General features: G+C 64.3%; 6 protein-coding genes across 9 annotated transcripts; 3 read left to right on the top strand and 3 right to left on the bottom strand.

Moving 5' to 3' along the window:
• Positions 1 to 332: 332 nt before the first annotated feature.
• GP1BA (glycoprotein Ib platelet subunit alpha) lies at positions 333 to 2,785 on the top strand. The gene is made up of 2 exons (XM_032840104.1): positions 333 to 382; positions 624 to 2,785. Exon 2 carries the CDS (start codon positions 630 to 632, stop codon positions 2,751 to 2,753), a length of 2,124 nt encoding a protein of 707 aa, XP_032695995.1. The 5' UTR covers positions 333 to 382; positions 624 to 629; the 3' UTR covers positions 2,754 to 2,785.
• A 1,896-nt stretch (positions 2,786 to 4,681) lies between these two features.
• SLC25A11 (solute carrier family 25 member 11) lies at positions 4,682 to 7,532 on the bottom strand. Its single transcript, XM_032840107.1, has 8 exons — positions 7,292 to 7,532; positions 6,586 to 6,738; positions 6,299 to 6,505; positions 6,029 to 6,119; positions 5,849 to 5,939; positions 5,670 to 5,769; positions 5,539 to 5,590; positions 4,682 to 5,430 (listed from the first exon to the last, which is right to left on the bottom strand). Exons 1-8 carry the CDS (start codon positions 7,384 to 7,386, stop codon positions 5,275 to 5,277), a joined length of 945 nt encoding a protein of 314 aa, XP_032695998.1. The 5' UTR covers positions 7,387 to 7,532; the 3' UTR covers positions 4,682 to 5,274.
• An 803-nt stretch (positions 7,533 to 8,335) lies between these two features.
• On the top strand, positions 8,336 to 12,173 carry RNF167 (ring finger protein 167). 2 transcript variants are annotated; one of them, XM_032840105.1, is made up of 9 exons: positions 8,336 to 8,469; positions 8,548 to 8,628; positions 9,781 to 9,906; positions 10,013 to 10,100; positions 10,290 to 10,380; positions 10,596 to 10,701; positions 10,828 to 10,921; positions 11,483 to 11,563; positions 11,670 to 12,173. In XM_032840105.1, exons 1-9 carry the CDS (start codon positions 8,386 to 8,388, stop codon positions 11,969 to 11,971), a joined length of 1,053 nt encoding a protein of 350 aa, XP_032695996.1. In that variant the 5' UTR covers positions 8,336 to 8,385; the 3' UTR covers positions 11,972 to 12,173. The 2 variants fall into 2 exon arrangements, with proteins under 2 accessions (XP_032695996.1, XP_032695997.1); XM_032840106.1 differs by lacking the exon at positions 9,781 to 9,906.
• A 514-nt stretch (positions 12,174 to 12,687) lies between these two features.
• On the bottom strand, positions 12,688 to 15,414 carry PFN1 (profilin 1). Its single transcript, XM_032840108.1, has 3 exons — positions 15,123 to 15,414; positions 13,579 to 13,771; positions 12,688 to 12,979 (listed from the first exon to the last, which is right to left on the bottom strand). The coding sequence occupies exons 1-3, from the start codon at positions 15,252 to 15,254 to the stop codon at positions 12,882 to 12,884; spliced, it is 423 nt and encodes a 140-aa protein (XP_032695999.1). The 5' UTR covers positions 15,255 to 15,414; the 3' UTR covers positions 12,688 to 12,881.
• Positions 15,415 to 16,471: 1,057 nt separating this feature from the next.
• ENO3 (enolase 3) lies at positions 16,472 to 22,423 on the top strand. 3 transcript variants are annotated; one of them, XM_032839919.1, is made up of 12 exons: positions 16,472 to 16,499; positions 18,378 to 18,464; positions 18,718 to 18,813; positions 18,993 to 19,051; positions 19,251 to 19,320; positions 19,646 to 19,779; positions 20,603 to 20,825; positions 20,932 to 21,129; positions 21,308 to 21,509; positions 21,886 to 21,994; positions 22,121 to 22,179; positions 22,268 to 22,423. In XM_032839919.1, the coding sequence occupies exons 2-12, from the start codon at positions 18,380 to 18,382 to the stop codon at positions 22,335 to 22,337; spliced, it is 1,305 nt and encodes a 434-aa protein (XP_032695810.1). In that variant the 5' UTR covers positions 16,472 to 16,499; positions 18,378 to 18,379; the 3' UTR covers positions 22,338 to 22,423. The 3 variants fall into 3 exon arrangements, with proteins under 3 accessions (XP_032695810.1, XP_032695808.1, XP_032695809.1); XM_032839917.1 differs by lacking the exon at positions 16,472 to 16,499 and adding an exon at positions 16,905 to 17,129; XM_032839918.1 differs by lacking the exon at positions 16,472 to 16,499 and adding an exon at positions 17,619 to 17,726.
• A 765-nt stretch (positions 22,424 to 23,188) lies between these two features.
• Positions 23,189 to 26,763, bottom strand: SPAG7 (sperm associated antigen 7). The gene is made up of 7 exons (XM_032840080.1): positions 26,607 to 26,763; positions 24,485 to 24,552; positions 24,173 to 24,261; positions 23,977 to 24,061; positions 23,773 to 23,862; positions 23,534 to 23,690; positions 23,189 to 23,427 (listed from the first exon to the last, which is right to left on the bottom strand). Exons 1-7 carry the CDS (start codon positions 26,689 to 26,691, stop codon positions 23,318 to 23,320), a joined length of 684 nt encoding a protein of 227 aa, XP_032695971.1. The 5' UTR covers positions 26,692 to 26,763; the 3' UTR covers positions 23,189 to 23,317.
• Between the last annotated feature and the right edge of the window lie 31 nt (positions 26,764 to 26,794).

Here is a 26,794-nt window from a genome sequence, read left to right as displayed (position 1 = left end):
GGGACCCGTGCTAGAGAGGGGGAAGGTGGAGGGCGGTCAGGGTTAAAATTGGCAACTGTGAAGGGGAAGCAAGTGGCAGCCAGAGACTGGGCTCGGGGGTAGTTGGAGGAGTCCGCTCCCAATCCACCCCATGGAGATGGGAAGTGGGAGAAAGAGAGCCACAGGGAGGGCTGGGGACGGTTGTGGAAGGAGGTGATAAGGGCCTGTGTCCGGGAGGGCCACTGTTCCCGGGTCACAGGGGGGAGTCCCTATCGGGCCGGCATTTCCTCCCCATGCCCACCCCCTTCCTGCCCCTGCCTAGGCTCTCTGTGGAGCTGGAAGAGAGCAGGGCAGTCACACCCTGTGAGCAGCTCTGTGCCCTCGGAGGTCCTTCTGCCTGCCTGTAAGCTTGAGTTGGGGCCAGGGGTAGAGGCCGCTGAGGCACGAATAAGAATCTAGAACGTGGGGCCGTGGGGCCGTGGGGCTAGCAGTTTAGGCTTCAGGGGGCAAGGGTGGGAGAGGGCAGCGGGGGAGGACAGGAGCTGGGGTTGGGTTTCTGGTGGGTGCGCTGCAGCAGGGGCTCGAATCTGGGGGAATGATGCCCAGCGCCCACAAGGTGCCCACTCATGTCCTGCCGCCCCCAGGTCCCCATGCCTCTCCTCTTGCTGCTGCTCCTGCTGCCACGCCTGTCGTACCCCCAGGAGGTCTGTGAGGTCTCCCAGGTGACCACCCTGATGGAAGTGAACTGTGACAACAGGGGCCTGAAGGTGCTGCCCGCGGATCTGCCGGGAGACACGGCCATCCTCCACCTGAGCGCGAACCCCCTGGGCGCCTTCTCCACGGCCTCCGTGCAGTCTCTGACCCGGCTGGCGCGGCTGTACCTGCGTCAGAGCCAGCTAACCAGCCTGCAGCTGGAGGGGACGCTGCCTCGGCTGGAGAAGCTGGTCGTGTCCCACAATAAGCTGAAGAGCCTGCCCTTGCTGGGACAGGCACTGCCAGCCCTCGCCATCCTGGACGTCTCCTTCAATGAGCTGACCTCGCTGTCTCCCGGCACTCTGAGAGGCCTGGGTGGGCTCCGTGAGCTCTACCTGCGAGGCAACAAGCTCAAGACTGTGCCCCCGGAGCTCCTGCGACCTGTGCCCCAGCTGGAGAAGCTCAGCCTGGCCGACAACAAGCTGAATGAGCTGCCCCTGGGGCTCTTGGACGGGTTGGGGACCCTGGACACCCTCTACCTCCAAGGGAACTGGCTGCGCTCCGTACCCAAGGGCTTCTTTGGGAATGGCTTCCTGTCTTTCACTTTTCTCCACAACAACCCCTGGTCCTGTGACTGTGAGATCCTCTATTTTGCTCGCTGGCTGGACAGAAACTCCGACAAAGTCTACTTGTTCAAGGAGGGTGAAGACGCCAAGGCCATGACTCCTGACGTGGCGAGCGTGCGATGCGTCAACGTGGCCAACACGCCCGTCTACACCTACCCAGGGAAGGGCTGCCCCAGTCTTGGGGATGAGGATGACCTAAGCTACGATGACTACGATAACGAGGAAGAGATGGGAAAGGTCTCTGCCACGCGGGCTGTGGTCAAGTTCTCCACAAACACCAGAGCCCACACAACCCAGTGGGCCCCGCTGCACTCAGCATCCACGGCTCCCCCATACCGCCACGTGCCCCATCCGCCTTCCACCCTCGCGTCTGTGAAGAACCAGAGCCTGTTCCCCACCACGCCAGAGCCCAGGACGCCCACCGCGCCCCACCCCCCACCCCCCACCACCCTGAAGCCCACCATGTCCCACCCCTCCACCATGCCCCGGCCCATGACCTCGACCATCCCAGGGCTCATCACAACTTCTACCACGCCCCCGACCGCCCCAGAGCCTACCACGACCTCCACCATGGCCCCCACCACCCCACAGCCCCCCATCACAATTCCTACCACCCCAAGGCTCAGCACAACTTCTACCATGCCCCTGACCGCCCCAGAGCCTACCACAACCTCCACCATGGCCCCCACCACCCCACAGCCCCCCATCACAATTTCGACCACCCCAGGGCTCAACACAACTTCTACCACACCCCCAACTGCCCCAGAGCCTACCACGACCTCCACCATGGCCCCCACGGCCCCCACCACCCCACAGCCCCCCATCACAATTCCAACCACCCCAGAGCTCAGCACAACTTCTACCATGCCCCCAACCGCCCCAGAGCCCACTACCCCCACCACCACCCCAGAGCCCATGACGACTCTAATTCTCTCTGAACTGACCACATTCTTTGAGATCCCAAAATTAACCTCACTCCCTACCATTTTGGGATACCCGATAAGCCCCTCATCTATCCACCTCCCAGGGGCCCACGAGGGGGTTCGAGGGAATCTGGAGAGCTCCAGAAACGACCCTTTGCTCAACCCTGACTTCTGTTGTCTCCTCCCCCTGGCCTTCTATGTGCTGGGTCTCCTCTGGCTTCTGTTTGCCTCTGTGGTCCTCATCGCACTGCTGGCCTGGGCCAGGCATGCAGAGTCACGGACCCTGGCCACGGCCACACACACGACACATCTGGAGCTTCAGAGGGGAAAGCAAGTGACCATGCCCCGGGCCTGGCTGCTTTTCTTTCAAGGGTCCCTCCCTACTTTCCGCTCCAGCCTCTTCCTGTGGGTACGGGCTAATGGCCGCGTGGGGCCTCTGCGGGCAGGACGACGGCCCTCGGCCCTTAGTCTGGGTCGGGGTCAGGACCTGCTGGGCACAGTGGGCACTAGGTACGCAGGCCATAGCCTCTGAGGGTGAGCGGTTTGGGGACCTGCAGAGGCTGTGATGGCTTTTCTCCTCAGATCTAGGTGGGGGGGGGTGGGCAAGGAGTATGGGGTCGTGGGGGGAGGCCTTTGTCACTTTTCCTTTACCAGAAACCTCCTCTTCACAGCACACGCACAACCTCGGCGGAACAGCAGGGGTGGAGAGGAGCGGGTGGGTCACAGAACAAAGCTCCCGGGTTCCGGGACCACTAGGTCATTACTGTCACCTTGGGGGAAGTTTGAGGAAAAAGCAAAGGGAACAGAGAGGGATTCTCGCACGCATACAGGGGAGGGAACTGGGAAAGTGCCGTATCGAGAAGGGGGCCCTGATAGTCCCTGGGGAGCACAAACATGGTGGTTTCCTTTTCTTTCCCCGTTGGGCATTTCCTAGTTTTCCACCCTTGTATGGGATTTGCAGAATAAAAAAATTACCAAAAAACCCGTGTTTCCTCCGGAGACCAGAGTGCCCGCGGGGCCTATCACTTGCACAACTGAACCCCCACCTGCCCCTGCCCGAGTTGGCTCCCTCACCCACAAAAGCGCACCCGTGGCCTGGGGTGCCCCCTCTTCCTGGGGGGCCAACCACCAGGCCACCGCGAGCACTAGTACCAGCTCTAAACCCTAAGTCTTCCTGGAGCGGCCACTCCTGAGGCGCACCGGCCCCCTGGCATCCAGGAGCCAGGTGGGCACCCGCCCCACGCCTGCCTGCACCTGCCCAGCTCAGCGCCACCACACCGGGTCCTACCGACCACTGAGCCGCCCCGGCCAGGCGTCCTGCTCACACGCTGGATCCCACTTCTCTCCCGCTGCCCACCATCCGCCATTTTCCCTCACCACACAGAGTGGGCTGTCTTTCCTGCGGGGTCTCCAGCCCAAACCAAGGCTGGCCCCGTTCTCTGGGGCCCAGAGAACAGGAGTGAGAGCTGAGCCTTCCCAGCTTAAGACCCCCCACTTCTCCGGATGGCACGAACCTGAAAACCCACCCACCTCTGTCCTGCTTGGAAGCCTCCCGTGGGCACAGCACAAACCACAGCTCAGCCAGCTGACTTCTTACAGCAGATGCTTCTACCGCCGTGCTCCCGGGGCTGCAAGCTTCGAGATCACCTGCTCCCTGCACTGCCCCCCACCCCAGGGGTCCCCTCCGAGACTTCACTCTCTAGTCGGGCAGGTGTGCCGCCCCATCCATCCGACCGCCACCAGCAAGGCTCTCTCCTCCAGCCGGGCCAGGGCCCCAAGTTACCCTGCCGCGGTCCACTCTCTACTCTCTCCCCCACTGCCCCTGGGCCATCTTCCCCTCTGGACTTAGAACCCCTTAAGGACAAGGCCCAGGCTCCCGGTGTCTTAGAGTGGCTACTGTGGCCCAGGCTGACAAGCGTCCAGAGTAGATAAGAGAAGTGGCAGACACTGGAGGTCCCAGCCGGGGCGCTGGGCTGCTGGGCTCCTCCTCTCCTCCTCCTGAGGTGGCTCTGCCAAGGGGACAGCTCCCACCTGCCGCCTGCCTGTCCCCTGGCCTGGCTCAGAGGACTTCGGGCCTCACGCTGCCCAGCCCTCCTTCCAGTTGACCTTGCTGTGCCCTCTGATGCCCCACGAGAGTTTTGGGCTCCTTGAGGCAGGGCCTGGGAAGCACACATCAGTCTCCGTGGGGTGGAGCTCAGATCAAGTCTCTGGCCAACGCCCCCCCGCGCCCCAGATTCCCACAAGCCTCCTGGCCCTGGGCGTCTGCCCCCCCAGCTCAGCCTGCTCCCTCCCCTGCCTGAGTCGCCAGGCCGCGGAGGCTCTCCTGGGGATCCTGTGAGATGAGCCTTGCCTCTGAGCGAGTGGCCGGGAAGCAACACGCGGGGACTGCGTCTCGGCTGTCCTTACCTGTCGGCTGCCGCTGCTGCCGCCACACCAAAACCGACTGACCTGGCAAGTGCGTAAAATGGGCAAGTGCCTTCTCTTTAATACCTTCTCTTTAAAGCTCCAGCTGCTGTGTTCCGGGGGCCTCCACCTCTTTGTCCAGCTGCCTCCCCTCCCACCACCACAACTATCCAGATCTGGGGGTGATGTCATCAATCCAATTTATTGATCACGTCCTCAGTGAGGTGGAGGGAGGGTCACGTCCTCCAGCTGCAGACCTTCTGGCCATCCTGACAGCTTCTGCCGCCTCCTGTCCCCTCGCCCTGCCTTGGTTTACCCACCGAGAAGGGGGAATCTTCCGCTGTCCTACATGCCCTGAAACTAACGCCCAAGAGGAGGCCGGAAAGCTCGAGGCAGCTTCCCAGCTCCCCCAACCGCCGACGCACAGCCAGGGGCAGAGAGATCATGAGGATCCGGACAAGCAAGGCAGGGGGACGCAGGGGTAGGACAGACCAGAGTCCTTTGCCACAGAGGAGAGAACCACACTGTGGAGGACAAATAAATAGAGGGGCCCAGGGCAGTAGAGTCCAGGCCCCCAGGGGCGCACTGACTGCGGGAGCAGCAGGAGAGCGGGAGCCCTGGCACCCCGGGCCCCGGGCCCCTGGCCCGCCTCAGCCACTGAGAAAGACACGCTTGTAGGCCTTGTTCATCTGCTCCAGGAAGATGAAGGTGAGGACGGTGTGTGGGCCCAGGCGGGCGTAGTACGGCGTGAAGCCCTTCCAGAGGCTGAAGAAGCCCTCGTAGCGGACAACCTTCACCAGCACGTCCTGCACAGGTGGGCAGGGCGTCGAGGCTAGGACCTGGCTTCCAAGGCCGTGGCCGGCTTCCCCAGCACCCTCCCTGCCCTCCCAGAGCCCCGAGCCCCACTGCCTCACCAGCCCGTTCTTGTACTCCGGCTTCCCGTCAATCATTCTCATGTTCTGGATCCTGCAAGAGAGGCAGCGGCGTGAGAGACACACAGAGCGGGGCCTCTCATCTGCCTCCGGGAGCCGGCCCGCACACTCACCGGGTCTTGACGATGTCCACAGGCATGGAGGCAGCCGTGGTGACCAAGCCGCTGATCATGCTGGCGCAGAAGTGGCAGAGGATGTTGTCAGAGAAGTAGCCTGGGGGAGGCAAAGCAGGGGTGGCGGTCAGCGCGGAGCCGGCCGGGCCAGGCTGGGGTGCCCTCGCTCCAGGGCTCACCTGAGTCCAGTAAGAACTGCTTAGACTGGGAGTAGGAGGCGAGCTGGGCCGCGTTAACCACAACAGCGCGAGCCATGGTAGGGATGCAGCCCTGTGGGGGGTGGGATGGGGGGGGTGTGGTGTCAGAGACAGCCAAGAGCTGCCCCCTGCTCCCCCAAAGTCTCCGGCCCCTTCACTCACCCTCCATAGCGTGGGGACCCCCTCCTCTCGGGCGATTCGGATCAGAGCATTAAACACGTTTTTGTAGCCACGGCGCTGGTCAGGAGGAAGCCTGGTGAGAAGGCAGGGAGAGGCCAAGCTCAGGATAGCCCACCCTGCCCCACAGGAGCAAAGAAAGGGGGGCCAGAACATGGGCGTCACTGCTCTGCTCCAGACCAAGGATAAGGAGTCAGTACACTGACGCTGGATCCCAGAAAACGAAGCTGGTGCAGACTCAGACCTGGAACTCACCGGCCATCGGCGGTCATGCGGATAAGAGCCACCTCAGCAGGCGTGCCCACGAAGGCACCCGTCGCACCTGCCGTCATGCCGATCAGGGCCTTTAGCAGAAAGCCAGGCGGCGTGCCGTCCGCCCCAGTCAGGCGCTCAAACAGCACCGTGTAGATGCCGAGGCGGGTGGTGGTGTAGGTGGCCTGGCGCAGCAGACCAGCCGACAGCCTGGGGAGTGAAGAGGTCAGGGCATCAGGCCAGGGTCTGGAGCTGCCAAGCCGCCCTCTCCCACCAGCACTCCCCCGTACCCAGTGTAAATGCCCCTCAGCCCCTCCGCCCTCAGGATGCTGGTGAGGGCATGGAAGCTGGTCTTGTACTCCCGCGTCTTGGCTCCCTCCCCGCTCAGCTGCATCCGATTCTTCACCAGGTCCAGCGGCTGCACAAACACCGTCGCTCCCATCCTGGAGGAAGACAGAAGCGGAGTCCAGAGCCTGCTGGAACCTGGCAAGGAGGGGCCACCAAGCTCCACGCCCACCCCGTGATTAAGTAGGTGTCCAGAAATCTGGTGGTTATGTGTTTATGTGTCCGCCTGTGCCAAGAGCCACGGGTCTGAAAAAGTCCAGTGGCGGGGGGGCATGCAACGGCAAGTGCTCCACTCCGCTCCAAGGGGTCAGGCATGATCTGGAGCGGCCTGCAGCCCACCCCAGAGAGGAGGTGGGCGCTCGTGACCTGGGAATTCACGCAGCCCAACAGGAGCCGGGTAAGGATCTGGTGCCCCACAGGACCTGGTAGAGCCGGGCACCGGTCCGGGAAGCTCAAGTGGCCCGACGGGTCGTGCAAGGAGCCTGCACACAGCCCAGCAGGAGCCTCGCAACGGGGGAAAAGGAACTGGCAGCCCACCAAGGACCTCGGCGTACGCCTGGGACCGCGCTGGCCCCGTGCCGACCCGGGTCCCCGCCACCGACCCGCAGCCGTCCCTTCCTCCTCCCTCCCGACGCCAGGGCCTGAGCTTACCCGGCCAGACCCCCAAACAGGAACTTGACGGACTTAGGGGACGTGCGGGGCTTCGCGTCTACCCCGCCGGCCCCGGGACTCGCCGTGGCCGCCATCGCCGCTCAGGGGCCCTCGGCTCCGGGTCCTGTGCGCGAGCGGCCCCACTCGCGCCCAAGGTGACACCGCGCGCGCAACAGAGCCGAGGGCGCGCGCACGCCCCTCCGGCTCTCGGGGCCAGCCCCAGCTGGAAACCGGCGCAGGCGCAGGCGCGCGGCGCAAAGGCCGCCGGGAGCAAGTCAGAGCCGGAGGCGGAGCTTCAAGGAGGTGCTGCGGGAAGGGGTGTGGCTGGTTTAGGAAGCCGGAGTCCAGACGTACTTTTCGCTGAATTGGACTCGCGGGAAAACAGTGTCAGGAGATCTCGCGAGACAGAATGAGCTAGGGAAGCCGGCGGGAGCAGGGCTCTCTCGCGATAGGAGCAGCAGGCGTTCCCCGGCGGGAGGGACAGCGTGGGGAGGACTCTCGCGAGACCCGAAGGTGCCGCAGCCGCGGCGGCGGCGGGAGAGGGCGAGAGGTTTGTTAAATCGGACACCTCCCAGGTCCCGGGCATGGGGGGGAAGGACTGGATCGTTCTCTGGGGTGCGGCGCTCGCTGCATCTGCAGATGCACTCCCTCCGCCCTGACCTTCCTCCGAACGGCCCTTTTAGGACCGGAAGTCCTTTCTCTCGAGCGCCCAGGGCTGGAGGCCGCTGGACTCCTTCCCGGAAGCCCTTCCCCGGCCGCGAGGACGCCGGCGCACCTGCCCGGAAGTCCCGCCTCCGTAGCGCCCCCGCCCCGCCCGAAGTTTTCCTGTCACCTGTGCCTGCCGCCGTCCCCGTTCCCGGTCTTGTCCCTGTACCCGCGAGCGGCGCATTGAGTGCCTCCCGCCCCGCCGCGCTGACCGGGCTGGGCACCGCACGCCCGCACTCGGGGCCCCTCCCCCGCGCCCCCATGTAGCTGGGAAGCGGGGCCTGGGGGCGGTCGGACCCCCGGGATCCTGAGGGAGGGGTGGAGGGCGCAGAGCCCCGCTTCTGCTCCTGCTACGGGGCGCGGCCCGCCCGGCCTCTCGCGCCACTGCCATGCGCCCCGCGGCCTTCCCGCTTCCTGTGGTGGTGGCCGCCGTGCTGTGGGGGGCGGCCCCGGCGCGGGGGCTCATCCGAGCGGTGAGTGGAGGGCCGGGGGCGGGGCGGGGGCGGGGCGCGGGGCCGCGGCGCTGGGGAACACGGCTCTCTTGCCCGCAGACCTCGGACCACAACGCCAGCATGGACTTCGCGGACCTGCCCGCTCTCTTCGGGGCCAGCCTGAGCCAGGAGGGCCTGCAGGTGAGGGCCCCCCCAGATCTCTCTCTCTCGGGGAGGGGCTTGCGGAGCCTCGCCCCTGCGGAGCCTGGAGCCGGTCCGGGGTGGGTCCAGAGTCTGGAGTAGGCGGAAGACAGAGTCCCCCGCGGGCGCCCTGGAGGGGCGGGGACGAGGGCGACGGCGGGGCAGAGCGCCGCTTCCAGCGGGGTCTTACGACGTCGCGCAACTCAGTGACCTCCCCGCGGCTTGATTTGCTTTCCTGGGAAATGGGGCGAGAGGCGTTTTCTCAGGGTTTTGGGGAAGTCCGGTGCCGTAAGCAGTGCTGACCTGCTTCACCGTGAGGACAGCCGGCCGGCGAGTACGCCGGCGAGCACGCCCGGCCCGGCGTCCGTGCGCTGGTTCGTTAGGTGGTGGTGGATCACTGAGCGCGAAGAAGAGAGGACACGTGTACGTGTGGGAACCTTCAGGGTCGTGTCGGCTCTGGCCCACAGCTCATGAGCTGGGTAGCATCCCCTGTGGCAGGCAGGAGGAGCTTCTCGGAGTTGCGGGGGAAGAGAGAGGCTTTGGTAGGCACGAGGTGGCAGGACAAGTAAGTTACGCTCGGTTTAGAGCTGAGTGTGGCAAGACTCTCTCCAGCGGATGGCCTGTGGCCTGTCGGGCAGCTGGCCCTGCGAGTTCTGACCCGCTCGTTCCAGACGGGCTGCTTTCGGTGCCGTTCCTGGGGGAGGCTGGAACTAACTCAGGAAGTCAGTCTGGGTCCCGGGCTTAGCACAAGTGGCTCCATTTGGGGCCTCTGGCCGTTTTCTTAGCAGAGGGGACTGTGTTTTGTGGGAGTGTGTGCTGGAGACGGGGGTGGGACACGGAGCTGGAGAGAGAGTGACTTGGATGAGTGCAAACTTAGTTTATAATCTGAGAATCTGAAAGGCAGAATCTGAATTAGCTTGGTGTGTGGGGTAGAAGCTCCCCCGGGACAGGGAGAGGGATGGTGGGAGGTCTGGCCAAGGGGTGTCGTGTGATGTCCTTGCTTCTTGGGGAGGCAGACTTCTGACTTAGGTAGGACGCTCTGGGGTGAGGAAGTGAGGGACGGCGCATGCGCAGCACGGGGCAGCCAGTCTGCTTGGTGGGGCCCGTGGGGCGGTGAATCCAACTGTTGTTTTCCTTCTCTTCCTTTCCCAGGGCTTCCTTGTGGAGGCTCAGCCCGCCAATGCCTGCAGCCTCATTGCCCCTCCGCCCCCAGCCCCGGTCAACGGGTCAGTCTTTATCGCACTGCTTCGAAGATTCGACTGCAACTTTGACCTCAAGGTTGCTGAATGCGCAGTGGGAGCTGGGAGCTGAGGGTGACAGAGGTACCCGGCACGAAGGGAGGCAAGGGCCACAATGGCCCCTTACTCCCTGCCTTGTCCCCCAGGTCCTGAATGCTCAGAAGGCGGGGTATGGTGCAGCGGTGGTGCACAACGTGGGCTCCAACGAGCTTCTGAACATGGTGTGGAACAGCGGTGAGGTTGCGGCACCTGGGCGAGCTGGGTTTTCGCTAGAGCTCAGGCTGAGATGTGGGTGGTGTGGCCGCCAGCTTGGGAGAACAGTCCGTCCTTGGGGCAGGGTAGAGCAGGAGAGCCGAGCGCCAGGGTTAGCGCTGGAGCGGAGCGGAGGGCTGGGTTCGCAGCGTCGTGCACTGATCCCCGCAGAGGAAATCCAGCAGCAGATCTGGATCCCGTCTGTGTTTATTGGGGAGAGGAGCTCCGAGTACCTGCGTGCCCTCTTTGTCTACGAGAAGGGGTAGGACGCGTCCCTCTTTCCCCCTCTGTCTTCAGCCCTTCTGTGCCCACCTGGAGCCCACGCCTCCGTGCCCTGGCCATTCAGCCTCCAGTCCTTGTCACGGTGCCTCGAGACTTTCCTCCCACCTCCCGTTCTCGTCCGTGGGCCCCATCCAGCATGTTAACTTTGTCCCTTTACTTTTCCTGCTCCTCTGATCCTGGCCTTCTTTTTCCCAGGGCTCGGGTGCTTCTGGTCCCAGACAACAGCTTCCCTCTGGGCTATTACCTCATCCCCTTCACAGGCATCGTGGGCCTGCTGGTTCTGGCCATGGGAGCGGTAATGGTGAGTAGCTCGGGGTGGGGGACAGACAGCAAGAGCTGCAGCCTTTAAAGCCAGACTGGGTCTGTGCGTGGGAGGTTGGGGAGGGGGCTTGTACTGGATTTGCCCTGTTTTGTTCCCCTTCCCCAGGTAGTCCGTTGTATCCAGCACCGGAAGCGGCTCCAGCGGAATCGACTGACAAAAGAGCAGCTTAGGCAGATCCCTACCCATGACTACCGGAAGGGTGAGGGGCTCGGGCGGAGGTGGGGGCCTTTCCCACGGCTCACCTGGTGCTGAAGGAGCTGGAGCTCAGGAGACAAGGGGCAGGGATGGCAGGTGTCAGCCTAGGATGCCGGCTTTTTCTTTCTTCACCCGCATGCGCGGTGAGGTTGGGACAGTAGAGCAGGAGGTGGAAGGCACAGGTGGTTAAATGCAAGAGTTGGGGGGAGAGATGGATGACGGCCCTTGCCGGGAAGGGAGCTGAGAGCAGACAGACGGAAGCAGTGGGGAGGAGTTGGTGTGAGAAGGAAAAAACAGGTAAGGAGGGGTTGGGTCTCCAGGCCCTGGAGCCTCCAGTGCCCATATAAGGCTAAGCAGAAGCCCTGCCCCCCCACTTCCGCCCCTCCACTCCCTACCTCCCCACCCGTACACCTCCCCCCACAGAAACCCACTTCCCTAACCCCAGATTCTTTGGGTTCTACTGTGGCCAGGGAGGGTATCTGGAGGGTTCAGCGGCACCACTCCCAGAGTTCTCGGGGGCCTTGGTCCAGGATGGCTCAGAGACAGGACTTTCTTCCTGCCTCAGGAGACCAGTATGATGTGTGTGCCATCTGCCTGGATGAGTATGAGGACGGGGACAAGCTGAGAGTGCTCCCCTGTGCTCATGGTGAGGCCCTCCCCTCCCGGCCCCGCCCCGAGCCTCCCGAGCCTCCCAGCCCTGCCGACAGTAGGTGCCTCACCCCCCCCCCCAACCTCCCCCCCCCCCCCCTCAGCCTACCACAGCCGCTGCGTGGACCCCTGGCTCACCCAGACCCGGAAGACCTGTCCCATCTGCAAGCAGCCTGTGCACCGTGGTCCGGGGGACGAAGACGAGGACGAGACTCAGGGGCAAGAGGGTGATGAGGAAGGGGAGCCAAGGGACCACCCTGCCTCAGAGCGGACCCCGCTTCTGGGCCCCAGCCCCACGCCGCCTGCCTCCTTTGGCTCCCTAGCTCCAACTTCTCCTGTTCTGCCGGGATCTTCGACAGATCCCCCACCTGCACCCCCTTCCTCTTCAGCTGCCATCCTGGTCTAACAGTCCCCCGACACCCCCCCCACGCACCCCTCCCATGACCTATTTGCACAGCCCCTCATCCTCGCTCAGTCTTCTGTGTTGAGGGATGGGGGGCATTTCCACCCCAGGTTTCTCCCTCCCTCAACCCCATCCTTTTGAGGGGTTGGGTCTGGAGAGGGACTGGGTCTTCACTTACTGGGTCAATAAAGTTTTTGTGAACTAAGGAAGGGTGAGATCATTCTCACACACATGCACTCCTTTTTGGGGAATCGACCCCCCCTTTTTTTTTTTGCCATAAAGGGGCAGAGGTGTGCTGAGAGAGAACCTGTAGCTATGGGGACAACCCCAGCAGGCGATTACTGTGACTCAGAGAGGGGGAGCCCCACCCACATGGGGATGACTCAACCGGCCCTGCCTTGCCCACAGGCCTAAACCCATTCTCTGGTCTGGAAGACTCTCCCATTATCTACCAATTCAGCTAGCACCTGAGGACTTAGGACTCGGAAATGCCACCGAGTAAGGGCTAGCCCACCCGGGCAGGTGGACCCAGGCCGGTGCTTACCCCAGGGCAGGACTCGAGGAAGCCCAAGTTCCTAGACCCTCTCATGCCCTCAACCCTCTTCTAAGCCGAAGGGTCACAGGGACCATCCTGACACCCAGGCCAAACCACACAGCACCTTGTTAGTAGAATCTTTTTTATTCAGAAAAAAAAAACCCAAAAAACAAAAAAAGTCTTCCAACCACACACAGGAGGGGTTTGGGTAGGGGGAGGTGTCTGTCCATCCAGCCCCAGCCCCCAGCCCATGTGGTTTTGGCAGCAACAAGGGGTGTGGGGTAATGGCCCAAAAAATAAAAATGGTATATGTGTGTGTCTGGGAAGGAGAGGGGTGCAAAAGCCGTGGGGAGTGGTGGGGGGTAGGGAAGGACGAGGTCAGTACTGGGAACGCCGCAGGTGGGAAGCCATTTCATAACATTTCTTGTTGATCATACCACCATGGACACCTTCTTTGCCCATCAGCAGGACTAGCGCTGGAGAAAAGAGAAAGGAGGCTGGGACCCAGGTGTCACAATTCCACCCCCTGCCAGCTGTTGAGCAGCTGTCCAGCCCTGGGGCTGTAACCCAACCGCCTCTCTCCCAGCACCCCCCCCAACCACAGGCAGGCTGTCAGTCACTCTGGAACAATAGGGCTTTTCAAGAGGGGGAAATCAAGCTTGGAGCTGGAGAGGCTCCGCTAAAATTCAGGGGCTGAGGCTGGCAGGTTGGTGACTGGGACTCATGCTAGAAATAACCCGGTGGAGCCTGCCACGCCACATCTTAACAAAAGAGTTCAAAAGACAGAGCTAAATGCCAACTTCTGGCCACCCTGTCTACCTCTCCCAAGAAAATAGGGTTTCCCCTCTGAAAAGGTTCAGGGGCAGGAAGGAACTTAAGAGGTAATACAGTTCGACTTCTTTACATTTTTGAGAGGAGGAACTGAGAACTGGAGGAACCATCCAGAGTCCCAGCATCAGCAGGCTGGTGTGATCCCCTCATACTGGGGAGCCGCACAGAAGAAGAACCCAAAAGACCAACAGGAGGTACAGGAGGGATCCCAGAGCTGGGAGAAGGTTAAGAGCCAGAAACTCACTCTTGGCAGTCATGGTGACAGTGATGTTGAAAGTGGGGGCTCCACCAGTGCTCTTGGTACGAAGGTCCATGGTGAACTCCCCATCCTGCAGCAGTGAGTCCCGGATAACAGAACATTTCTGGCCCCCAAGTGTCAGCCCGTTCACGAAAAAACTTGACCGGTCTTTGCCAACCAGGACACCAACCTCAGCTGGCTGGAAGGGGAAAGGGGCAGCCATCAGGTTAGTACAGCAAGGTTCCCACCGGCTTCAAGGATCCACCCACCCTCCACATCTCCCCCCAAAGGAGCTCTATGTCCCCTGCTCTGTGCACATCTCCGGGATTTGAGAACCTCTAGAGGGGACCTGCTGAGCGACGGGGCAAACCTAGGAAATGCTTACAGAAAGAGACAACACGTTCCTCTGGACACCTCGATCTCACTTAATAGGAAAAGCAAACCCAAGAAATAAATGGAACCAAAAGCCAGGGAGCAGAGTGGCCCGGCATGGAATGGGGAGCCTTTGGATGCACACCACTCTCCTTCAGGAAAAGCAGAAGCGAAGAGGGGAAGGGAGGGGGCGGGCGAAGCAGGAGAAGCAACTTTGCCCTTATTTGGTCAAAGGTTCTGCAGGAGTTGCTAGGGGCCCGGACGCCTGGGTCTCCTGGTGACTTAGGGTGTGGGTCCAGGTAGCGGTGCCCCGAAAGGAGGAAGCAGATCCCCGGGGCCTTTCCGGGGAAACTGGAAAACTTGGGAAGGGGGCGCGGGGCCAGAGCCGGCCACCCCGCAACCAGGTCCAGACACCCCAGGGAGCCTCTCCCCCTCCCCCTAACCCCCCAAACCCCCACATCCGGTCCCCTCCCGCCCGGAAATCCCCTTCCCCCCCCTCCCGAACTTCCGCTCCCCCTCCCCACTTCCGGGCAGCGCGGACAGGGAGGTGGTGATGGGGCCGGCAGCCCTCATCCCTCATTCCTTCACTCGCGCGGCCTCCAACTTCTCACAAAGTTCCCCCGCTGCGGGCCCCGCCGCATGGCGGGAAGGGCGGGCGCGGGGACTTACGGGACGGGCCTCCCCGGAACGCGGGGCGCACAGCCGACCCCGGGGGGCGTGGGGCGGCCTCGCCCTCTCTCAGGGAGCCGGGAGCGCGGGGAGCCCCGGGCGAGCGCGGCGGCCTCCCGCGGCCCGCACGGGGAACAATGGTGGTGGGGCGCGAGCCGGCCGCCGGAAGCGGGGCCGGGGGTCCCCCCAACGCCGCCCGGTGCCCGCGCCCGCCCCGCCCTGGCCGAGGCGGAAGTGGGCCTCCGCACCGGGCGGCGCGCCCCTCCCCGCCCTGTGCCCCGGATGTAACGCCCCGTCGCGGGCAGCGGGGAGCGGGGAGCGGGAGGGATGGGCGCCGCCGCCCCGGGGCGCGGGTCTCGGGGCCGCGGGGGGCCCGCTCACGTGCGGCCGCCATCGGCGCCGCCTCCAGGGCGAGGACCCGGTCGCGGCCCGCGCCCGCCCCCACCCGGGTCCCTCCCTCTCCGCGTCCGCGCCGGCCGGTGCCCCGGGGCGCGCGAGCCTCGCACTACCGTGATGTTGACGAAGGTCTTCCCGGGGACGGCGGCCCAGACGGAGGGCGAGTCCTTATAGCCCACGATGGCCGCGTCCTGACAGGTCCCGTCCGCCATGAGGTTGTCGATGTAGGCGTTCCACCCGGCCATGGCGCTGCTGCGGGGGCTGCTCTCGGCGCTGCTGCTGGGGCGGCGGGCTGGGCTCGGAGGCCTCGGGCTGGCGGGCGGGGGGAGGCGGAGAGCTCGGGGCGCGCGCTGCCGTCCGGACCGCGGCTCCGCTAGGCTGTGCAGCAGCCCTCGCACCGCCACTTCCTGCTCCTCCCCCCCCCCCCCGGATTTTTATTTGCAAAGGGCGGGGGGCGGGGCCTGCTCCCCTTTCCCTCCCTCCCCCCCCCCGCCTGCCCAGAGACCGAACTTTGCAAAGGCGATTTTAAAAATCCCTCCCCCTATTGCAAAATTTGCAGAGTTGGGTGGAAAGCCCTGTGAAAGGATGGGGGGCGGCGGCGGCGGGGGCACTTAGGGTCAGGGCTCGCCCCGCTTCGCCCCGAAAATCCGTGAGACGCCGGTGTCGGGGAAGGCGGCGAGCCCGAGGCGGGCAGGGAAATGAAGGGAAGGCGAATCGGCGAGCCGCGCCGGTGGAGGCGGGTGCGGGGCGCGCAGGGTTAAACGGACCGGCTCCCCCTTCCCCCACCTCCGCCCCAGGGCAGGAGCGGCGGCAGCTGCGCGTGCGCCTGCGCCTGCGCGGGGCCGAGCCGGGCTGGAGGGCGCGGGGCGGTTGGGGCTGGCGGCCCGGGGCGCGGGCACATGGGGACGCGCGCGGGTGCGCGCGCGACGGGACCCCCCGCGGAGGCGGGCGGGCCTGGGACGTGTCTCCCGCCGGGCGGAGAGGGCGGGGGCGCGGCGCGCGCGGGCCCGCTGCTTCCCATCGGTTTTATTCAGTCCAGAAGTGCGGGAGCTCAGGGGGAGGTGGCCGGGGCCGGAGTTGAAGGCGCCCACCGGGGGCCACTCGTGTCCCCAGGATCTGCCCGAGGGGCACAAGCCGGGGCAGCTCCAGCCCCCAGGCAGTCCTTGGTCCCGCGTTCCGGCCCCGCCCGGCCTCTCCCCCAACACACACACACACACACACACACACACACACGGCCAGCAGTTCGGGTCACCGGCTGTGCCCCTTGGCCCGGCGCGGCAAAGGTCACTGAGCGCGGGAGACGGGGGCGGGACTACTTTTCCGGGCGGAAGAACACCGGGGGGTTGCAAGATTTGCAACTTTTCCGAAAAGGGGAAAGTCCCCTCCCGCTCGGGCCCCTCGGGTTCTTTCTTCTTTTCGGTGAAACTTGTGCTGAGAAGTCGTGCGCGCCGTGGCAGGGAGGGGCGGCCGGGGTCCCCACCACTGACCAGGTGAAGCCGCCCGCGCAGCCGCGGGGCTGGGCCGCTTCCGGCCCTGGGGGAGGGGCGCCCCGCCGGTCGCCCCTGGCCACCGACGCCCCCCGGGCCCGTTCCTCGACAGCCGCGCGACTGAGTCACCGGGCCGCCGGGTGGGGCCGCGCTCGGGCACGTGGCGGCTCTCCTCGCCCGCCGGCTCCTGAGCTCTGGCCCGCCGCGCCCGGAACCCCCGCTGGAGCACTCCGGGAGGGCGCGGCCCAGGCTGGGGCCGTGGACAGGGCGGGGGAGGGTCGAACCCCCAGGGGCCCGCGGGCCCGGACCTGAGCTGCGGCCCCCCAGATCCGCGCCAGGCTCAGAGGCGCGCAGGGGCCACCCCTCCTCCCGCCATTCATTTTGCGCCCCGCTGAGGAACCTCATTCACGGCTGGGCTGGGGCCGCGCCCCGAGGCGCCCGCCGTCGGCCGGGAAAGGGTCTCCTGGCTGCCGCTCCGCACCCGGGGCGACAAGTGCTGGCCCAGCGCTATCAGTAGGGAGCCACGCCAAGTCTGAGGGCCCATCTAAATTCGGCTCCCTTACCCCTCCCCCACCCCCTAGCTGGCGCGAGCCGGGGTGGGGCCCAGAGAAGCCGCCATGAGAACCCTGAGAGGTGAGACCCTCTCGCCTTCCGAGTGGGAGATTCCATTTGAGATCACAGCGCTTGCCCGGGACCGCGGCCCCTCCTCCGAGGGAGGGCAGAGGCGGCCGGCGCCTGCCCAGTGAGCTGAGCATGTGTGGATGTCAGTCCTGCAGCCCCTCTTCCAGGCCCCCTCCCCAGCCCAGCAGGGTTCAGGTTACCCCTGGCCTTTACTAAAGGGCAGTAGTCCCTCTTTAACCTTTGCAAAAGGGGAATATAATCCTGGTGAGGGGAGAGACCCCCGATCTGAAGGCCCTTCCCTACCCCTCCCCAGGGCTGGAATTAAAAGTTGGGGCTTTTATCGGGGGACAGAGAGGAAGGAGGGGTAGTCATTGACCTTTGGGAAAGGGGCAGGTGCCCGGGGCGGAAGGCTGCTGCTTTCGGCTGTAGTGGGCACTTGGCTGCCAGCCCAGGGTGGAGGGGGAGGATGGAGAGGGGGAGAGGCGGGGCTGGCTGGGGCACAGGGTGCTTAGGGGATAAATGCCCAGCCTGAGAGGGGGTGAGCTGACACTGTCCCAGCTGCCACCTAGACTCGGAGCTCACCCCGAACCCCTCTCGAAGACATCCCAGGTCTGGTGAATCCTCCAGTCCCAGAGGATGGGGTGGGGAAGGGTGGTGCTGGTTTGGACAAAGTGGGAGAGCTGTCAGCTCTCTCTTCCTCCCAGGACTGGGGGTGCTTGAGAAAGACATGGAAGGGTTGGAGCAAGCAGGATGGGGGGTGCTCAGGGCAGCGCGAAGAGAGGTGGATGAAGGAGAGTGAGGGTTGGAGCCGGATGGGGACTTTGGGGTCTCCACGGATTTGGAGGAGACCAAGGAGCAGGAAGAGGAGAACCAGCATAGCAGGAGAGGGTCTGAGGGCCAGCAAGCTCGGTCTGAGGGCCAGCAAGCTCGGTCTAAGGACCGAGCGCCCCAGCAGACGGGTGAGGGAGAGGGCCTCAGGGCACCTCTGCTGGCCACAGGGGTCCATGAGGGTCCCGGGAGCCGTGCAGAGGGCTCAGTTAAAGGAGAGGCCCCTGGATCTCTAGGATAGGGGTGGAACAGGAGCTGTTCTGAGGGGGGGGAGGGGGCTGTGCCAGCCTCTTTGGTCTGTGACCTTTTTGTGGGATATTTTTAGCTCCCGCACCTGCCTTCTTGGGGTGGGGAAGACTCTTAAAGGGCAAGGGATTTCGGGTTCCTTCAGGGATCAGCTGTCCACATGCAATCACACCTCCTGTTTTGCAGCCATGGCCATGCAGAAGATCTTTGCCCGGGAAATCCTGGACTCCAGGGGCAACCCCACAGTAGAAGTGGACCTGCACACGGCCAAGGGTAACACAGGCCCCTGGAGTGGCTTTGCCTCAGAAGATCCTGGCCCCAGGGGTTCTTGCCTCCCCCCCCAGTTCTGCCCCATATCCTCTTTCTCTGGGATCACCTTCCCCAGAGTTCTTCCAGCCTGGCTCCCCAGGGCGGAGAAGCAGGAGTCTCCCTCTGCACCGGCCCCTGGCCCTGAGCTCCAAGAGCATACTCTGGCCCTTTGAGGGTGCAGGGGACCGTGTGTGACCTTCCCCTTCAACCTGCCCAGGCCGATTCCGAGCAGCTGTGCCCAGCGGAGCTTCCACGGGCATCTATGAGGCCCTAGAACTGAGAGATGGAGACAAATCCCGCTACCTGGGGAAAGGTGAGGGAAAGTGATGGGGACAAGCCTCCGTGTGCGGGTGGGGTCAGGACCTGGGCACTTAGCAGCTTTGTGGGGTATGGAGGACTGGAACCCAGCACTCTTGAGAAGTTGGGATCTGCGGGAAGAGGCCTGATTGAATCAGAGTTCTGAAACCCTCCCCCCGCCCCTGGCTTCTTTAGGGGTCCTGAAGGCCGTGGAACACATCAACAAGACCCTAGGTCCCGCTCTGCTGGAAAAGGCAAGAGGGAGCTCGCTGCCCACCCCTATGTCTCTACCCCGCCCCCCCACAGCTCAAGCCTGGGAGAGGCCTTGCTTCGCCAGACCACCCGTCCATCGTCTCCCCCAAATACCTGTACTTCCTCCCACAGCATATGCCCTGACTCCTGACAAACATGACCTCTGCTCTCCTCTCCCCTGCCCCCAACCTCTTCTTCCAGAAACTAAGCGTCGTGGATCAAGAAAAAGTTGACAAGTTTATGATCGAGTTGGATGGGACGGAGAATAAGTGTGAGTGGAAGGCCTGGGGAAGGGATGGGATGTGGCAGGGGTGGGAGGGACCCTGGGCTGGAGGCCTGGTTGGGATTACTTCTGCATCCCACGATTTAGGGCACACCGTGGCTGGCTGGATTTGTACTCACTCCACAGGCATTTCCTGGTGCCTGCCCACCGCCAGGCCTGAAGCTGACACATTCCCCTGGGGTGGGGGCTCCTGGGGGAGACCGCTCTTAGCACACCCTTCGGGCCCAGTGGTTTGGCCTTCCGATGCTCCCTGGGGTGACCCCAAGCCATGGGGGAGAAGCCCTCACCCTTTTTTTGTGCTTGCCTCCTCTAGCCAAGTTTGGGGCCAATGCCATCCTGGGCGTCTCCCTGGCCGTGTGCAAGGCTGGTGCGGCGGAGAAGGGGGTCCCTCTCTACCGGCACATCGCAGACCTGGCCGGGAACCCAGACTTGGTCCTCCCGGTCCCTGTGAGTGCAGCTGCCCTCGCCCCAGGCCACAGTGACAGTGACGGGGCCACCCCATCCAGGGAGCCGCGCAGCAGGGGCCCCTGGAGAGTCTACCTTCAAGACCCAGCTCCAAAGAAACGGTTTCCTGAAAGGGAACCTCTCGGGCTGCAGCCCGGCCCCTCCCTCTTTCCCACAATCCCAGCCTCCCATTAAGCCTCTCTGCTGCTTTCCCTGGACCTAACCACCACCCCCCCCCCACCGCCCCGTGTTCCTTCGCATTCCAGCGCTGGGCTTGGTGCTAACTGGGGTAGCTCACTGTGCCCTGTACCCCAGTCCGCGGGTCAGACGGACAGCGGCTTCAGCCGAGGGTCTGGCGTCTCCGTCTCCTTTAATCTTTATCAAATCCAGGCCCCTGGTTTAAGCCTTCCCTGCCCAGGCTGTCCTGGAGGCAGCCGGCTCTGCCTGTTTGCTCACGGATCTTAGAGGAGGTTGCCTAACCGCTCTCTGCCTCGCTTTCCTCGTCTATAAAGCGGGGGTGATGACAGGGTCTCGATAACGCAGAGAGCGAGCTCACGGACCCCATGGAAGGCTCCGCAGCGGCGCCACTGGCTGTCACAGACCAGGCGCCCATGGAGGCCTTGTTTCCAGTCTGTCTGATTTTGAACTTCAGACCCTGCGAGAAAGCGGGTGGTACTCCCATCTTGTAGAAACAAGGAGAGAGACCCTGAGAAGTCAGAGTGCTCACTCTAGACCCTGCGGCTGGGGATTCAGGATGCCAGGCTTCCACCTGGATCCTCCCAGCTGGCCCGGGTCTGAGCTGCCCTCCCTTCCCTCCCCATGCCAGGCCTTCAATGTCATCAATGGGGGCTCGCATGCCGGCAACAAGCTGGCCATGCAGGAGTTCATGATCCTGCCCGTGGGGGCCAGCTCCTTCAAGGAAGCCATGCGCATTGGCGCTGAGGTGTACCACCACCTCAAGGGGGTCATCAAGGCCAAGTACGGGAAGGATGCCACCAACGTGGGTGACGAGGGCGGCTTTGCACCCAACATCCTGGAGAACAATGAGGGTCAGTGTGAGCGCTCTGAGGGGCAGAGCCCCCGTGTCCCAGCGGAGGAGGGGCTGCAGGGACCGCAAGCCCCGGACCCTCAGGTCCCCTGTTGCCCCTCCCCCAGCCCTGGAGTTGCTGAAGACGGCCATCCAGGCAGCCGGCTACCCAGACAAGGTGGTCATCGGCATGGACGTGGCGGCATCCGAGTTCTATCGCAACGGGAAGTATGACCTCGACTTCAAGTCCCCCGACGACCCCGCACGGCACATTACTGGGGAGAAGCTGGGGGAGCTGTACAAGAACTTCATTAAGAACTATCCTGGTGAGAGCCCCCTCCTGCCGCGCTGGCGCTCCTGCCCGGGACCCCGGCGCCGGCCCAGCACAGGGACTGGGGCGCCTCCACGGCTCCTAAGGCCCGCCGAAATCCCATCTCGGCTCTCCGGGCCTGTGCCCCGCGAGGCCCCGCTGGTCTTTAACTGGCTCTCCCCCCCACCCCGCAGTGGTCTCCATTGAGGACCCCTTTGACCAGGATGACTGGGCCACCTGGACCTCATTCCTCTCGGGGGTTAACATCCAGATCGTGGGGGACGACCTCACAGTCACCAACCCTAAGAGGATCGCCCAGGCCGTCGAGAAGAAGGCCTGCAACTGCCTGCTGCTGAAGGTCAACCAGATCGGCTCCGTGACCGAGTCCATCCAGGCGTGAGTGCCTCCCGGCCCCCGGGCGGCCGCAGCCTCCCTCAGCCCCGGCTCTGCCTGTCCAGCTTCGTCGGATGTCCCCCAGCTCCTGCCCCGTCCCACCCTCCCGGCCCCAGAGCTTTGCCCCAGCGACCCTGCCGTGCCCCACTTTCAGCCCGTGGGGTTCCTCCCCCAGATCCTGCCCTTCCTCCCCACCAGTATCTCAGGAGCTCATGCTCGAAATCGAAATTCTCCCCTTCTTTCCTGCTTCCCAAGGAACTTAGTCATTCCCTTCCCCGCCAAGAGCCCACTGCCCCAAACCGAAGGGTAGAGCCCCACGGTGCCCTGGGCTTTCCCTCTGAGGCCCCGGTCGATCTTACCAAGTGTCCTTCCTGCCCAGCTGCAAGCTGGCTCAGTCTAACGGCTGGGGGGTGATGGTGAGCCACCGCTCCGGGGAGACCGAGGACACGTTCATCGCCGACCTCGTCGTGGGGCTCTGCACGGGGCAGGTACGGTTCCCAAGTGTCTGACGGGCTTTCTTGGGGTCCCCGGATTCCTGCCCGGGTTGGACGCCCCCGCATGCCGCTCCTACCGCCAGCCTCATGCAACCCTGGGAACCCTCCTTTCCTCCCCAGATCAAGACGGGTGCCCCCTGCCGCTCAGAGCGCCTGGCCAAGTACAACCAGCTCATGAGGTATGGGGGGTTGCGCAGCGGGCCCGGATGTGGGGGGCCTGGGCTGGTGGGGTTGGGAGGTGCAGCTCTGACTTGGCCTGCCTTCTAGGATTGAGGAGGCTCTTGGGGACAAGGCTGTCTTTGCCGGACGCAAATTCCGCAACCCGAAGGCCAAGTGAGAAGCTGCAGGCTCCGAGCCCCACCCCCGGGACCCATCCAGGCCTTCAAGCCTTTCCCCGTGGAAATAAATGCTGGTGGCAAACAAGACAGTGGCCTGCTCCTTGGTGGGACAGAGGGGATGCCAGTCTCTGGGTTGGCCACGACAGGAGGTAGAGAGGTGGGGCAGGAGAGGAGGAACACGAGGGTGACCTGCGGGGACCCAGAGGAAGGGGAGAGACGGGCTCACACTTCGGAAGGAGGCTGGGGGGAGCAGGGTGGGGGCCGGGGGTCTGAGCGCCCCGTGAGGGGAGGCTCCCTCGGATCTGTCTTTCTACCCACGGGGCGCACTGTGGGTCCAAGTCCAAGGGCTCATGCTCACGAAGCTTTCACCATCGGGCACCCTTGTAGACACTTGACATCTATGAACCAGCGCTGTCAAAGGGTTACGTTCCCCCCCCATCCTACGTGTGAGGAAACCGAGGCACAGAGAGCCTCTCTGACTGGAGGGGCCAGGAGTCAAAGCCACGGGCCCTTCGTGCTCAGCGAGTACACTCTTTCAATGTGATCTCCTGTAAACCTCTCCCAGGAAGGTGGCGGCGTCTGGCCGTCCCTGACCGGCACTCGCATTTTACACAGTTCGACCTAGAATCCTCTTCCTCCCTGGGACCCACCTTTCTCTGGCCAAACAAACCGGGACATTGGGTCAAACAGTGTTTATTGAACGTAAAGTCATCCCAGCCCCACGAGGAAGAAAATTCCAAGGAAAAAGGGGAATAATACACGTTAAATACCCACCTGCGTGTTCGCACACACGCACGCACACACACGAGCACACGCACACGTCCAGGCTCCAACAGTGACGCGTCAAACACAGGCCCCCCAGCCCAAGAGACGTCGTCAGAGGTGGTGCGGGGGGCGGGGGGGCTCCAGGATGGGTTCTAGTAGCAGCAGCCTGTCCCCCCTGCCCCCTGCCCTGCCCTGCCCCGGGGAGCTGCGGCGCCTAAGAGGTGGGTGGCAACTCTTCCCCACTCTGGCGCAGCCGCTTCTTGGCCCGGATCTCATTCATGGCCTCTTCGATGGAGCGCGTGTCCCTCTTGTTGGCCACAGGCACTGCGGGGTGGGAGAGGAGTGTGGGGAGGACCCAGGAGCTCTGCTTCACAGCCTCCCCCGACCGCCCACAGCCCTGTCCCGGCCGCCCGCCCCCACGGGGCCTCACCACAGCCATAGGTCTTGTTGGCCTGCAGCATGTGGGCTGCGTCCTTGGCCGCCCCCTTGCCAATGAGGTGGCTGTACTTGTCCTTGTAGTCGCTCGTGGGGCTCACCACCACGGGGCCCTGCTGGGCCGCCTCCTCCTCCTGCCGCTGGGCCAGCTCCTAGGGGTGCAGAGACGAGGCACCAGCGCTCAGGGGCCTGTCTCCAACCCCTCCCAGGGCCGGGCTGCCGGGCGGAGCTCACCTTCAACTTCCGTTTCTCCTCGGCCTTCTGGGGGTCCCACTCCTCGCCACGACGGTAGGAGTCCAGCTCTTCGTCGGAGGGCGCAAACTCCTGAGGATAAAGGAACCACGGGGTCAGGCTCCACAGCCAAGCTGCATCCGGCCTCTCCCCCTGGGGGGCATAGGCTGGAAAGGAGAGAGGAGGGCGGGCACTTGGGCCTTTCACCTTTTTGAAGATCATGACATAGCGACACTCATCATCTTCCCCGAAGGAGAAGGACGTCAGGCCAGCCACTTCCACCACATCGTGTCTGGGAAGGGAGGCCAGAAGGGAGAGTCTGGAGGGCCGCTGGGGCCCAGCACCCACTTCTCGGGGGCCCCCGTGGGCCCATTCACGCCTCCCCCAGCCCAGAGACACTCACAGGATGCTCCTCTCTATCTTGTTCATCGGCTGGAACTTTTTCTTGACCTGGCCGCTGTCTTGGATGAAATCTGACACCTCTTTCTCCATCTTGGGAGACAGAAGACGAGGACGTGAGCCCACGGCCCCACCCCAGGACCCCTTTCCCGAGACGGGCCAGCGGGCCTCGCCCCCTACACCTTCCCCAGCCTCCATGCCACTGGCCTCCAGACTTCTCACTGCACACATCTGGGAAAACCTGAGACCTCAAGCTTCCAACCCTAACTTCTAGAAGTCCTCCCTGAGGCCGCCTCTGCCAGCCCAGCGGGCTCACCCTTTTACGGAACTCGGCTTTCTGCTGCCTGTCTTGCTCCTGCAGTTTCTTCAGCCGGGCAGCCTGCTCTGGGGGGGAGAAACGGCAGCATGAGCCCGGGGCTGCAGCCAGGGGTGGTGGCGTCTGCGAGGCCTCACACGAGGTCTGGCGTGCCCTGGGAGAGCTGGGCAAGTGTTTCTTCCCCAGACGTCCGTGCACTCATTCTGTGCCTGGCACAGACACTGGGGCGAAGCCTGCCCTTCAAGAACGCACGCTTTAGTGGGAGTGACAAGGAGGAGAACCATGCTTGACCCCATTTCCCAGCCCCAGTGGGGAACCCGGTTCACAAGCATTTATTTCATGCCCACGACGCATGGAGACCTGAGACCGCTGGGGCGCTGAGAACAGAGGCAGCACTGCCCTCCAGGAGCTTCCCATCATGCTGTCTCCCCAGGAAAGGGGAAATTATTGAACTTCCTGTATTCTGTAACACTCCTGATTCTCACTTGCACCGACAGGAGGGTGCCGCAGTGGCTGGTCTGACACCCAGCTTCTTTGGGACTGCGGATGTCCCAGGTGAGCTGCAAGGGTGCTCCCCCAACTCTGGTCTTGGTGCCTCCTCCCCTCTGTCCTGCCACTTGGAATCCCCTGGGCTTCCGGCCCACCCAGCCCACAGGCAGGGATCCGAGGCCCCCTGCTGCCCCATACCGCTTCCCGTTTGCCTAACCCCTTGGTGCCTGTGCACCTGTGGTTCCTCCTCATGCAGACCAAAACCCACCGAGAGTCCGAGCTGTCACTGCCCCCCCCTGGGGCCCGAGCACGCTTGGGTCACAGACGCACTCTAGCGTGCGCCGAGAAGCTTCAGTGCAACGCCTCATCTGCCTGCCCGACGGACTGGGAGCCGCTGCAGGCAGGGACCCTGTTCAGGCCCCGCCAGTCCTTCCGGGTGGACGCGGCCGGGCGGCCTGGGGGCTCCCCTCTGTCTCATCTCAGAGCCCTATCCCCAGGGCCCCTATGTTGACCACTAACTGCTCTAACTGGCCTGCGGGTCTCTCCCTGCGTCTGGGGAGGTGGCCTCCGACTAAGGTTAAGAACGTGAGCCAGAAACAGCGCAGTTCGCCAGTCCCGGCCGGTTTACGACCCCACCGCTTCGGAACCCTGGGACCCCAGGCAAGCGACTGGACTCTGCACCTCGGCTTCCGGGTCCGGCCGCGGCCGCCAAAGCGCCCACGTGCTGCCCGCCCGGAGGCCTCGAACACGGTTCTCTGCCCAAAGGGGCAGGCGGCTCCCGCCCCGCTGAAGGTCCCGTCGGCCCCCGGACTACGCCCTTCGGGGGCTGTCAAACTCGGGCGTAACCGCTCCGTGCGCTGTCCGAACTGCGCGCTCCCCCACGCAGGGCGCGGGCCCCAGCCCGCCAGGGCCCCTAGCGCGGCCGCTCCGGTGCGCCCCGGCCCGCTCGGGGAACCGGGCGGGGAGGCGGCGGCCACTCGGACGGCCGCGGCGCCCTCGTGCCTCCAGCGGGCAGAGCGGCCCTGCAGCACCGGGGACCCGGCGACAGCCCACGAGGGAAGGGCGGCGGGGCCGCGGGAGGGGCTGGGGAGAGCAGTAGGAGGGGCGCAGCCCGGCAGGCCCGGCCACCAATCGGAGGCGCCGAGGGCGGGGTGCGCCCGAGGAAGGTCGGGCCAGACGTCGTAGGCGGACCCCGAAAGGGGGGCCAATAAGAGCGAAGAGGCTGCGGACCGGCGTGCCGCGGGGCCAATCGCAAGGCGGTTGGAGTGTGGGCCGCCAACACGCCCCCCCACAGCCCACAGGCGGGCCCAGGAACGGGTGGGAGGGGGCTGGAGGCAGCCAGCCAATCAGACCCGGACAGCTGCGGACGGGCGGGCCCGCCGGCAAATTGGAGACAAGGACCGCGGAAGGCCAGTAAGAAAGAAGGCAGGAGGCTGGCGCTGGGGTCCGGGCAGCCAATCACCGGCCGCTGAGGACAGCGGGCGGGCCGGCAGCCCTTTTAGGGACTCCGGGGATCTCCGTAGGGGCCTGTGAGGGGTCTTTCAAGGTTGAGGAGGCGGCAGCGTCCGAAGGGGCGAGAGTGCGGCCCTGAGAACTGGGCGAGGAGAGGCGGCTGTGGATTTGGGGTCCTCACCTCGGGCCTTGCGCCGAGACTCCTGGTCCCCGAGGCTGGGCGGCTTCTCCATGGAGCTCAGGATGGAGCCCAGCAGGTCCGCCATCTTGGGAGTGACTGCGGAGGGGCGGTGCGTCTTAAAGGGAAGGGCGAGGCGCCTTTAAGGCCGGAAACACGTCGGAGGCGGCACGCTCCGCGGCCCCGCCCCG

Source organism: Lontra canadensis, unplaced genomic scaffold, assembly GCF_010015895.1.
Source record: "Lontra canadensis isolate GAN:19392208 unplaced genomic scaffold, GSC_riverotter_1.0 scaffold110, whole genome shotgun sequence".
Lineage (NCBI taxonomy): Eukaryota > Metazoa > Chordata > Mammalia > Carnivora > Mustelidae > Lontra > Lontra canadensis.
This window is presented reverse-complemented; position numbering and strand designations above follow the sequence as displayed.

Coding starts and splice junctions, on each gene's coding strand:
- ENO3 (XM_032839917.1), top strand. Junction 19,052..19,250: donor GTCCCGCTCTGCTGGAAAAG/GCAAGAGGGAGC, acceptor CTCTTCTTCCAG/AAACTAAGCGTCGTGGATCA. Junction 20,826..20,931: donor CATCCTGGAGAACAATGAGG/GTCAGTGTGAGC, acceptor CCCCTCCCCCAG/CCCTGGAGTTGCTGAAGACG.
- RNF167 (XM_032840105.1), top strand. CDS start 8,386: ATGCGCCCCGCGGCCTTCCCGCTTCCTGTGGTGGTGGCCGCCGTGCTG. Junction 8,629..9,780: donor TGAGCCAGGAGGGCCTGCAG/GTGAGGGCCCCC, acceptor TTCCTTTCCCAG/GGCTTCCTTGTGGAGGCTCA. Junction 11,564..11,669: donor AGTGCTCCCCTGTGCTCATG/GTGAGGCCCTCC, acceptor CCCCCCCCTCAG/CCTACCACAGCCGCTGCGTG.
- GP1BA (XM_032840104.1), top strand. CDS start 630: ATGCCTCTCCTCTTGCTGCTGCTCCTGCTGCCACGCCTGTCGTACCCC.
- SPAG7 (XM_032840080.1), bottom strand. CDS start 26,691: ATGGCGGACCTGCTGGGCTCCATCCTGAGCTCCATGGAGAAGCCGCCC. Junction 24,262..24,484: donor AAGCCGAGTTCCGTAAAAGG/GTGAGCCCGCTG, acceptor CTGTCTCCCAAG/ATGGAGAAAGAGGTGTCAGA. Junction 23,691..23,772: donor AGGAGAAACGGAAGTTGAAG/GTGAGCTCCGCC, acceptor CTGCACCCCTAG/GAGCTGGCCCAGCGGCAGGA.
- SLC25A11 (XM_032840107.1), bottom strand. CDS start 7,386: ATGGCGGCCACGGCGAGTCCCGGGGCCGGCGGGGTAGACGCGAAGCCC. Junction 6,120..6,298: donor CGCATGACCGCCGATGGCCG/GTGAGTTCCAGG, acceptor CCTTCTCACCAG/GCTTCCTCCTGACCAGCGCC. Junction 5,770..5,848: donor GCAGTTCTTACTGGACTCAG/GTGAGCCCTGGA, acceptor TGCCTCCCCCAG/GCTACTTCTCTGACAACATC.
- PFN1 (XM_032840108.1), bottom strand. CDS start 15,254: ATGGCCGGGTGGAACGCCTACATCGACAACCTCATGGCGGACGGGACC. Junction 13,772..15,122: donor AGACCTTCGTCAACATCACG/GTAGTGCGAGGC, acceptor TTCCCCTTCCAG/CCAGCTGAGGTTGGTGTCCT. Junction 12,980..13,578: donor TGTCACCATGACTGCCAAGA/GTGAGTTTCTGG, acceptor TCTTTTCTCCAG/CGCTAGTCCTGCTGATGGGC.